This window comes from Hordeum vulgare, chromosome 7H, assembly GCF_904849725.1.
Source record: "Hordeum vulgare subsp. vulgare chromosome 7H, MorexV3_pseudomolecules_assembly, whole genome shotgun sequence".
NCBI lineage: Eukaryota > Viridiplantae > Streptophyta > Magnoliopsida > Poales > Poaceae > Hordeum > Hordeum vulgare.
The window spans coordinates 143,349,996-143,361,916 of NC_058524.1; the positions used below are offsets into that span (position 1 = coordinate 143,349,996).

General features: G+C 42.6%; 1 protein-coding gene across 6 annotated transcripts; it reads right to left on the reverse strand.

Annotated features, from left to right (window-relative positions):
• Positions 1-4,513: 4,513 nt before the first annotated feature.
• On the reverse strand, positions 4,514-9,985 carry LOC123409264 (DNA (cytosine-5)-methyltransferase CMT3-like). Of its 6 annotated transcripts, none has more exons than XM_045102213.1 (5): positions 9,299-9,985; positions 7,723-7,755; positions 7,053-7,099; positions 5,284-5,339; positions 4,514-4,655 (listed from the first exon to the last, which is right to left on the reverse strand). In XM_045102213.1, the coding sequence occupies exons 1-3, from the start codon at positions 9,485-9,487 to the stop codon at positions 7,082-7,084; spliced, it is 240 nt and encodes a 79-aa protein (XP_044958148.1). In that variant the 5' UTR covers positions 9,488-9,985; the 3' UTR covers positions 4,514-4,655; positions 5,284-5,339; positions 7,053-7,081. The 6 variants fall into 6 exon arrangements, 3 of the variants coding, with proteins under 3 accessions (XP_044958148.1, XP_044958147.1, XP_044958146.1); XM_045102212.1 differs by having other exon boundaries at positions 7,723-7,761; XR_006612839.1 differs by lacking the exon at positions 9,299-9,985 and adding an exon at positions 7,210-7,286 and having other exon boundaries at positions 7,674-9,290.
• Positions 9,986-11,921: the final 1,936 nt, after the last annotated feature.

Genomic DNA, 11,921 nt, shown 5'->3' on the forward strand with positions numbered 1-11,921 from the left:
ATTACTGAGGAGGCGGCAAACTTCGTGACAGCACACTACGAAGCCAAAAATCATCATTTGCATAACCCGAAGCCTCGGTACAATGATGGCCCTTGAGAAAAAGTTCGATCCAACCTCAGCCTATTCAAAGGTAAGCTCGCACCATCCGGTGCTTCGAAAGGGAAATCGTTGGATGTCGAAGAATGGGGGACCATTTCATTGTATATCTTCACCAACCTAACAGAAGTGCGCCCGTACATCGAGTAAGTTCTCGGTAATTTATTGTTCCGTAACTTCTAATTGCTTTGAACTACTCTTATTCCCGAATATTTGATATAGTCGATACGTCGCCAAATTCTTGGATGGAGCGGTCATCGAAAAGGATTCCGTCGAAGAGTATGAGCTTCTCGCAAAGCATGGAGGCGACTATCCCGGTTTCATCTCTTGGTTCAAACAAAGGGTAATTTATTACCATTAAGGGCCCATTTGATTTATTGGTCTAGTTTGCGGCTAATGCATCCATTCTTTCGTATTAAACTTGTAGGCTGATGCAGAGTCTATGGACGCCGAGTTGAGACAACTCGCTAATGGTTTTGACTATAAGGTCCGTTCATTTGACAAATACAACATCAACGGGTATCACTTTCGTACCTTTGGCAAAGAGCTATCTATGCCCGACCTAAAGACTACAAATTTTTCTGTCTCTGCTATCGGCGAAGGAGACACCGAGTATTATGGAAGAGTTGAAGAAATTTATGAACTTCTATTCTATGGTGAAAACCCACCGACCGTCGTAGTCTTCAAATGTTATTGGTTTGACCCGAGGGAGACTAGAAGGACTCATGAACATATAGGACTAGTCAAAATCAACCAAAACACCCACTTAGATGTTCCCGATGTCTATATTACGGCTCAACAGGCAACACAAGTTTTCTATCTACCGTGGGCCTGCCAAACTGATCCAAATCTCAAAGGATCTGATGTCGTTTATGAAGTGCCACCACATTTTAGACCACCTACCCTCAATGAAGAGGATTACGAACCTCACATTAACCCAGACACATATGAAGGAGAATTCTTCCAAGAAACACGTATGTCCAAGAAACTTTTCAAGAACCGCTCTACTTCACCCCAGAACATTGAAGTAGACAGCGACAGTGAATCCGTCTTAACCCCTGAGCCCGAACAGAAGAGCTGGAAGAAGAAGAGGTTACTGCTGCGGATGACCTGTCACTTCTTGACCAATTACATAATGGTGGCCTTCCACATGTTCTTCGTGATAGTGATGATGATGATGCATTTATTGATGATAGTGATGATCATGATGCATTTATTGACCCCGAAGCATATATAGACGAGGACGGTTGTTATTAGTTCATGTCAGGTATTCAACTATTATACTATATATAAATTTTGAGTTCATGTTAGGTATTCAATTTTTATTAGTCATGTTGGTATTTATGACGACGATACACTTAAATTATATACATTTTATTACTCAAGTTTGTATTTATGTTGTACTATTTTCATTTACTCTTTGTCATTACAGGTGTTGAAAGATGGTGGGAAAGGGTCGAAAGCACTCCGCGGCTGCTTCTTCGTCGGCGGGTGATGGGATGGGTACTTCCATTCCTGTCTCGCCTCTTCGGAGAGTGTTGCTCTCTACTTTGCAAGGAGCGGCCCCCGTGAGAGGAGGTCGACCCCCCGCAAAGCCGATAGGCACTAAAGGTACACGTTGTATTCATGTTGGTATTTATGCTGTACTCATGTTGTATGCATATTGGTATTTATATACATTTTATTACTCATGTTGGTATTTATGTTGTACTAAAGGTGCACGTGGCCGCGGGAGAGGTAGGGCTACACGGTCTCCGCCACCACGCCAAGCTGATTCACCTGAGCACAGGACTTCTAGGGTGAATTCGTCTGAGGTGGAGGCTACACGGTCTCCGGTTCACGAGCCTCGGGTCGACGAGCCTCAGGTCGACGAGCCTTCGACCCACGAGACTCCTGTCCCAGAGGCTTCCTTCCAGGCTACTCCGGAGCAAAGCAGGGATGAGGGTAGGTCCCAAGAGACCCAGTGGGATACCTGGCCTGAGGCAAATGTCCATGCTGGTAGCGACGAGGAGCCGGGTGAGGGGGCTACCGTGTACCAGCGTGGTAGTTCGGGGCTCCCGCTCGTGCCAGCGACCCCCGAGCAGAGGTGGTCGATTAGGCCAAATGGGGACAAGTAAGTTAATTTACTCTTATTTAACCTTTTGCCTTCGGGTTTTCTCAAATATCTAATGTTTTGGCTTTAATTTGTCATACCGTAGGGGTTGGATTGTTGCCAAGGGTGTCCGCAAGCCCAACAGCGTCCTTGGTGTAGGCTAACAATGAGTTGTGTTGTAGGCCGTTGTTCAGAAAGAGAGAGAGGCAATGCAGGCGGCTATGGCGGAGAAGGATAAGGAAATTAGGGAGATGGAGGAGAGGACGACTGCATAGGTGGAGGCGGAGAGGGAACGGAATGATGCGTCTACCAGGGCCATATACGAGCTCTTCGTGGTAAGTTTCTTCTTCATGTTATTTCAAATCTTGCATTTGAATGTCCATTTCATTAATAAATAAAAAGTTTGACTTGTCGAAACCAAATGTTCAGTCTATGTGCGAGAAGAACGTCCAAGTCCCTCCGCCGATGCCAGATGTTAACGTGGCGGGGACAGTGAGTTTCATTTCAGTGGAGTGATCTTAAGAGTGTCCTCATGCTAACTACACATTGCAAACGATGTTTGGTGCAGAATATGTCCCGAAACGCATTGCACGACCCTTCTACAATCGAGCCTTCTCGAGGGCAGCCTTCTCCAGGGCAGCCTTCTCCACGTGAAACAAGCCAGAGCCACCGTGCTTGACCCTAACTTAGCTATGTTATTTCTAGTGTTTTAATAAAAGATAGCTAGATGACATAATTAGCTTAGTTAGCTCCAAAAAGACCTATTTAATAAAATATAGCTAGATGACATAGTTAGCTTAGTTAGCTTAGTTAGTTTAGTTAGCTTAGTTAGCTTAGTTAGCTTAGTTAGCTTAATTAGCTTAGTTAGCTCCTCCTTCTCCTTCTTCTTCCAACAAAGCCTAAATTGGCTAATTATCCATCTAAATGACATAATTAGCTTAGTTAGCTCCTAAATGGTCTATTTAATAAAAAATGACCTATGCTTAGCTAATTATCCTCGAAATGACATAATTAGCTCCAAAAAGGCATTCTTAGCCAATTTAGCACGAAGAAGGAGACGAGAGGAGAAGAAAGAGGAAAAATGAAAGCAAGGAAGAAGAAGAAGAGGAGAAGAAGAAGAAGGAGAGGGAGGAGGATAAGAAGAAGGAGGAGAAGAAGGGGAAGGAGCTCCTCCTTCTCCTTCTTCTTCCTCCTTATTCCTCCTTCTCCTTCTCCTTCTTCTTTTCTTCTTCTTCTCCTCTTCCGTCTCCTTCTCCTCCTCCTCCTCCTCCTCCTCCTTCTTTTACTTCTTCTTCTCTTTCTCTTATTCTACGTAGCTTAGACTTATCCAACAAAGCCTAAATTGGCGAATTATCCATCTAAATGACATAATTAGCTTAGTTAGCTCCTAAATGGTCTATTTAATAAAAAATGACCTATACATAGCTAATTATCCTCGAAATGACATAATTAGCTCTAAAAAGGCATTCTTAGCCAATTTAGCCCGAAGAAGGGGACGAGAGGAGAAGAAAGAGGAAAAATGAAAGGAAGGAAGAAGAAGAAGAGGACAAGAAGAAGAAGGAGAGGGAGGAGGATAAGACGAAGGAGGAGAAGGAGGAGAAGAAGGAGAAGGAGCTCCTCCTTCTCCTTCTTCCTCCTTCTTCCTCCTTCTCCTTCTCCTTCTTCTTTTCTTCTTCTTCTCCTTTTCCGTCTCCACTACAAGGAATATGCTAGTACACGACGCTATATTTTCGTCGCTACATCGTCACGGTTTTTAGTTTACGACGATCTCACGACGAAAAACCAAACGTCGAAAACGGAGCGTCAGAAATGAACAGCAGCGATGTTTTGATCAAAATCGTCGTAACCTTTACGATGATTCTTGGATCGTCGTAACCTTTACGACGATCCGAAATCATCGTTGGCAATCCAACCATGTCCTACGTGGCAGTCCTACGTGGCAATATTACGACGAAATCAAAACGTCATGGTTGAAATCAGCCCAACCCATTTCAATTGATCACATGGGCTCGCTTTTTTTTTGGGCTGTTCTTATTGGGCTTCTTTTTGGGCATTCGCCTATTTACAGCCACTTTAGTAAAAAAAAATCGATTTTTTTATCACTCTAATTTGGGCCCTGGCCTTTTCATGCCCAAATACATTTGATCCAGTTTTAGTTTTGGCCTTTTTTCATTTTTGAATTCAGCATTTTTTTTTGAGAACTTGGTCTCATTTCTATTTATTGGGCCTTTTCAACCAATTATTTGTCCAATATTAAATGCAGCACTACTTCATATTCAAATCAAGAAAACTCCAAGTCGAATTAAAATCATCCATCATATAACATCACATAATACATCTCCCAGGTTTACATAACACAATATCTCATCTCATGGATACATTTCCTTACACAGGAATATAGCAAAAATAGTAGCAAATACATTTCCTCCAGCTAGCCATTCACCCGTGTCGCGCCAACATACTTCTCCTGAAAACAAATCCATAGCAATGGCCTTCAACATGATCAACAATGTGGAGGAAACAATTCAACCAAGAAGGTAAAATTTGATTATTCAAATTCAACTTGGCAAACATTTCTTGCAACATAAATATAAGCATGATAATTAATAATCCATTTCTTCCAAGTAGGAGAAGACATTAGTATTAGTATCACATTATGCAAGTTCAACCACTGAGGTATACCAATTTCGAGGTCTATACAGAGATATATTTATTTAAGCAAATATTGACAAAGATAACTCGGGTTAAATGTTGTTTTATCAGCATGCATATGTTTAATAGTCTGGAAAGATGTGATAATACAGGGGACAAACCATTTAAATTCTGTAAAAGGCTACACCACTAAACAATGAAGTAGCAACCTATTTATTTAAGCAAAAGGAGGCATCAATTGAGGACATAGTAAATAAGTCCAGTTATCCAAATTCTAAATGTACTGTGATTGTGAGGTCTCAGTTCTGTGTTGCGAGAGTAAGGTCTTTGTTCCGTGCGTTAGATATGATGAAACCATATATAAATGCATGACAAATAGTGCAAAATACAGGAGAATGGTGAACATGGGACTACAGAAGAACAGGGGACAGGGCCACCATTACCTCTATGGATGCACCTGAGAATGCTTCCAAGGAGAACGTTAGCCCCACCAAGGAATCTGATGAGGTTCAAGACAATGGGTAAGTAATTGAATGGACATCTTTTATGTACTAGCATTTTTAGTGGCTTCTGTATTTTTAAAATATCTTCTGTGTATAATCATTGGCCGAGTCCCTTTATGTATTTAAGTTAAATCTCCATTTGCACCTGAGTGAAAATATGAATTCGTTCTAGCTGTTACATTCCATTAGCGTTGTCATTCTTGTAAAAGCTTGATTGATTTTATTTCGACTACAAGTCCTTTAGTCTACACAATATACTAATAGATGGTATGCATGCAGGGAAATATAGAGTAACTACAAGTCCTTTAGTCTACACAATATACAACCACTAATAGATGGTATGCATGCAGGGAAACATAGAGCAGCATGAGTTGTCCTGTTTACAATGGATGATGCGTGGGATATAACTAAACAACATTTTAATTTCTTTCTACCAGTACATTATTTTCTTAATTTTGTATCTGATTGGTACTACTATAAGAAGTAACCTTTGGTGCTGTTTGTAGATATTGGACGATCAATATTGTGGAAATGTTTGGCAGGTCGTCTTTTTCAACTGAAAAATTGCAGGTTTATATCAAGAAAACAATGTGGAATCTACTAGCTGTGTGATTTTTCAGGGTCCAGCCCATTTTCTAGTACTCCCTCCGTCCCAAAATAACTGTCCTAAGCTTAGTATAAATTTATACTAGATATAGTATAAAGTTGAGACAGTTATTTTGGAACGGAGGGAGTATAATTTAGTGGGGAAAAGATCCATTGAAAACAGTATAATTCCTTTGAAATATGTTAATCTTGTCAAAACGTGTCAAAGAAAATCCAATTATGTTTGGATATGTTTTTAAGACAATTGCTTCTGGTCAAATCTCATTAAAAATATTAAATTAGTTGAAATCTTTTAAAAACGTATTGATGTGGTGCTAACATATGAACTTGGTGAGGTTTTTTTAAACACATGCCGCTCTGGTCAAAGCAATGCATGCCATAGCTAATTTATTTTTGCTTTGCTAGACAGTTGGCATGTGGTGGTAGGGAGGGGAACGACTTTGCGTTAGGTCCATGTGCACAGTGAAAAAAAAGACAACAGCAAAAGAGCAAAAAAAAATACACACATAGAGGATGGATAAAGCCAAAAGCAGAGGAGGTCACAAAGTAAATATAATAAGTGCCCAGCTCTGGGGTCAAATAATGCACACCCTTACAAATGCGGCCCTGACGTGCCTCACTTACCTGCCCATTTTTAATCCTCCCCACACATTAAATTTATTCCCTTTTCCTTTTCCCAAAAGATTACGTGAGGGCGGGGGAGTTTAGAAAAGAAAAGCAAAAGAAGACCAAGAAGAAGTAGAAGAAAAAAGAAACGAAATTGGGAGGAGCGCTCGTGAGGAGGGCAAACAAATTACGTAGGAGATAAACAAATTACATCAAATAATTACAGTATGAACATATTTTACACCATGGCACTAGATGTATTGATTTGGTATTGTAAATGCTCATGTTTTTTTATAAACCAGGTTAAACTTCAGGAAGTTTGACTTATGACAAAGCTAACACGTGAAGGAAAAAATGGAGACAAATGTCTATTCTTAAACTGCACAGTTCAACAAGCAATTCCAACCAAGTATTTTACACCATTGCATGACTAAATATCAAAACTAACTGATAACAGGTTGTATAGCTAAATTACACCATTGCATGACAAAGCTAACCTGTACACCTTTTACTTGCATCTCCTGAATCAACTCGGTGAAAACACCTGCAAGGCATAGGCTTTGGTAAAAAATATGCATATGCGATGTTCAAACAGTGACAAGAAAATTGCATCCCACTGTTAGTCTGAACAAAGAACAAAGACAACATACTAACAAGACACAGAGCTCCCTATGATTGATCCATAAAGGATGACGACTTAAGCACTGGTATAACCAGCAAGGGAGGCGAACCTGCTTAGCAACAGAGGCAGCACTGTCAGTACCCACTACTCAGAGTCAGATGGGAACCTGATTGAACTCACCCTAAGAAAACCTGCAGGTGTATTGCTTAAGCTTTTATTCCATGGAACAATCACTAGTAGAAGTATAAAATAAGGCCGAGTGATGCATTGTTCTTCAGTTGAGATTACAGGAAATGACATGGCACCGGATGGTAAGCTAATCTTGCGGGGAGGTTCAGCTTAGAGAGTTACTGCATTAGCTAGACTAGATGGTGGGTTGGGTAATGGGTACCCGAAAGAACGACACGTACGACAATCAAGGGGAAGAGTCAGGTTCTCTGGTTCTGTATTGAAGATTCAGAGCGACAAACTGAACCCAAAACTGTATTAAGCTTACCTTCCCTTGGCCTTGCTTCTCTCGTCTCTCATTGATGAAAAGGAGTTACCTGCCAACTTGTTAACCCCTTTCCTAACTGAACCTGAACCTGACAAACAATGACAGTGGAGCCATGGGATTAGAAGAAGGGCGTGCGTACATGAGGATGTTGAGCGGGAATCACCCCACTGGTAGATGAAAATGGTAGTTTAGGACCGGTTGTTGATATACACAAAATTGCTGTCAATCAAGCAGGAATCAACAAGCTTGCCCGTTAAAAAAGCAGCAAGGGAGGCTCTAGCTAGCTTCTAGTTTAGCTTGCGTAGGGCACACAGTGCTACTCATCTACTATAATCAACAGGTTAAAAAGCAGGAATCGCATGCCTACCACCTCCACTATCTAGCACTCTCCACATTTCCAGCCATAGCTAGCTTAGCTTAGCTAGCTGTACGTACTCCTACCGTGGATTGGTGTCACTGGTGTTCTTAACCCTACCGTGGATTCCATCCACTCCCTCCGTTTCTAAATATAAGTCTTTCTAAAGGTTCCACTAGTGGACTATATACGTATGTACATAGCATATTTTAGAGTATAGATTTATTCATTTTGCTCCGTATGTAGACCGCTAGTGAAATCTGTTAAAAGACTTATATTTAGCAACAAAGGGAGTATGATTTTACCCTGGAAAATAAGAAAATCCAAAAGGACTACGTTTCTGATGTATAATAGCTGGCTCACTCACTAGTGTGCGCCACTCAACTTTTTGTGAAACTGATCTACTCGGCCGTAGTGTCAGTGCAGGCTTATGGTCATGGAACCGTAGGCTGATCATGCATGTACTAAGCTGCTACTAGCTCTTGCAGGTGCTAGTTCAACGTGGGTGTGTCATCAACGGCTTTTGATCATGGAGATGTTCGCCTCAACTGTCCCAAGACAGGTGCGTTTCTAAGCGAAGCAGTGCACAATGCAAGCAGAACTGAGACGAGCTATGAAAATTTAGCCAAGCGAAATGCGATATTTTGCACAGAAAAACCACGCTAATCTTCTCTGACCATCTTCATGAATTTACCATTTTATTACCAAAATCCGAAGAGATAAGCTGATCTGAGATGATCCTTTTTTTCAGTTAAGAGAAACACGCGAAACTGTGATCGATAAGACCAGCAAAAACAAAAAGGGATCAGAGAATCATTAGGACCAAAAAATACATGTGAGCTGTGACCTACATCTGTCAAGATCTCGCTATGATCAAACGCCAGCATACATGATTCTTCTCTCCTGTCAAAAATCTCAGAAAATTTTACAAAGCTCCTTGAACTAATTTGGCAACTGTATTTCACGGCGACGAACTAAGTTTGGTGTATACGCTGCAGCGATCAAGAACTAAGCTGTAATGACTGGTATGTGCTGGAGCGATGGAACTAACTGAAATGATTTCGCAACATGGAGTCTAGGAGTAACAAAGCGAGATGGCATTGCAAAGTGCCGAAAACAACCGTTTTGTTTTGAGAACTTGGTGTCGGTCAGGATCCATTCCCTTAATTCCCTGTTAATCACGGATCCAGTCTCCTCTCTCCCCGTAATCTTCGTAAGCAACCAACCGGCCTAACGGAAAAGCATGAAAGAGATGAGATCCGGGACGCACCACTTGGGAGGAGCCGCGCTGGTAGCGCTGCGGCCACTTGTCGCAGGCCTCGTCGGCGGGGACGAGCTCGTCGAGGAACTCGGGCTCCCTGTCGCCGGCGGCCACGTTCCGGGCCTTCTTGGTCGCCTGCGCCACACGCCTCTTGGCCGCCGCCGCCGTCTCCTGCTGCTGCTCCCCGGAGGCGGCCATCTGGTCCTCCTCCCCGAGCGCCAGCTCTTCCTCGTCGGGCTCCTCCCTGCACACCACGTCCTCCGCTACCGGGTTCTCCTACCCCTTCTCCTTCTTCTCCCGCGGCGCCTTGAAGGCCTTCTGCTGCTTCTTGGCGGCCTTGGGCGCTGGCTTCTTCTTGCCGGAGGAGGTGCCCTTGCGGGGGCGCTTGGTGATCGAGGCCTCCTGGTCGGCCTCGGGCGTGGCCTTGGCGGAGGAACCCCGCGACGGCGTGGCGGCCGAGGGCCGCGAGCTTGGCGGCGGCATGGGCTGGCTAGGGTTCTCGAGGAGGGTTCGGATCTGGGAACGAGGGAGGGAGGGAGGGATGGGGGTTTGGGGCGGCTGTGGACTGGGGAGATTGGAATGGGGTATGACAGGGAGGATGTGGGGATCGGGAGGGAGGCGGGGACGGGGAGGAGGTGCCGGCGGCGGCGAGGAGATGGGGACGAGGGAGGAGAGGAGGGGTGCGATGGGGGGATCTGAGCTAGGGTTTGGGTTGTTTGTTTCGTTTTTTTTCTATGGACAGATGGATGTATGGATGTGGGATGGAGAGATGGATGGATGGATGGATGTGGGATGGAGAGATGGATGGATGGATGGATGGGCGCCATGTCATCGTTCCGTGGGAAGGGTATTGATTGGTTCGAAAAATTAGTGATTTAAAATTGTTTGCAAATACTGAAAATAGAGGAAATATCTATACCTAATAATAAAAGAAATAAGTATTCTTAGTCCGTCAACATAGTTAGAACATGCTACGACATTTTTATAATCGTCGTAAAAGTTATGACGATCTCATCTTATGCGGTTACGATGTTTTTGACTCACATCGTCATAATTTATATGTAGTTTTGATCCCCTCAAACGGTTTACGACAATCTCGAATGAAATCATCATAGATTTATGATGAATTCATCAATGACGTCTTAAAAAACGTCATGTATGAGCATATTTCTTGTAGTGCTCCTTCTCCTCCTCCTCCTCCTCCTCCTCCTCCTTCTTTTAGTTCTTCTTCTCTTTCTCTTATTCTATGTAGCTTAATTAAACTCATCCAACAAAGCCTAAATTGGCTAATTATCCATCTAAATGACATAATTAGCTTAGTTAGCTCCTAAATGGTCTATTTAATAAAAAATGACCTATACTTAGCTAATTATCCTCGAAATGACATAATTATCTCCAAAAAGGCATTCTTAGCCAATTTAGCCCGAAGAAGGGGACGAGAGGAGAAGAAAGAGGAAAAATGAAAGGAAGGAAGAAGAAGGAGAGGAGAAGAAGAAGAAGGAGAGGGAGGAGGATAAGAACAAGGAGGAGAAGGAGGACCAGAAGGAGAAGGAGCTCCTCCTTCTCCTTCTTCTTCCTCCTTTTCCTCCTTCTCCTTCTCCTTCTTCTTTTCTTCTTCTTCTCCTTCCGTCTCCTTCTCCTCCTTCTTTTACTTCTTCTTCTCTTTCTCTTATTCTACGTAGCTTAGACTCATCCAACAAAGCCTAAATTGGCTAATTATCCATCTAAATGACATAATTAGCTTAGTTAGCTCCTAAATGGTGTATTTAATAAAAAATGACCTATACTTAGCTAATTATCCTCGAAATGACATAATTAGCTCCAAAAAGGCATTCTTAGCCAATTTGGCCCGAAGAAGGAGATGAGAGGAGAAGAAGGAGGAAAAATGAAAGGAAGGAAGACGAAGAAGAGGAGAAGAAGAAGAAGGAGAGGGAGGAGGATAACAAGGAGGAGAAGAAGGAGAAGGAGCTCCTCCTTCTCCTTCTTCTTCGTCCTTCTTCCTCCTTCTCCTTGTCCTTCTTCTTTTCTTCTTCTTCTCCTCTTCCGTCTCCTTCTCCTCCTCCTCCTCCTCCTCCTCCTTCTTTTACTTCTTCTTCTCTTTCTCTTATTCTATGTAGCTTAGAGTTATCGAACAAACCCTAAATTGGCTAATTATCCATCTAAATGACATAATTAGCTTAGTTAGCTCCTAAATGGTCCATTTAATAAAAAATGACCTATACTTAGCTAATTATCCTCGAAATGACATAATTAGCTCCAAAAAGGCATTCTTAGCCAATTTAGCCCGAAGAAGGGGACGAGAGGGGAAGATAGAGGAAAAACGAAAGGAAGGAAGAAGAAGAAGAGGACAAGAACAAGAAGGAGAGGGAGGAGGATCAGAAGAAGGAGGAGAAGGAGGAGGAGAAGGAGAAGGAGATCCTTCTTCCTCCTTAGAAGGAGATCCTTCTTCCTCCTTCTTCCTCCTTCTCCTTCTCCTTCTTCTTTTCTTCTTCTTCTCCTCTCCCGTCTCCTTCTCCTCCTCCTCCTCCTGCTCCTCCTCCTTCTTTTACTTCTTCTTCTCTTTCTCTTATTCTACGTAGCTTAATTAGACTCATCCAACAAAGCCTAAATTGTCTAATTATCCATCTAAATG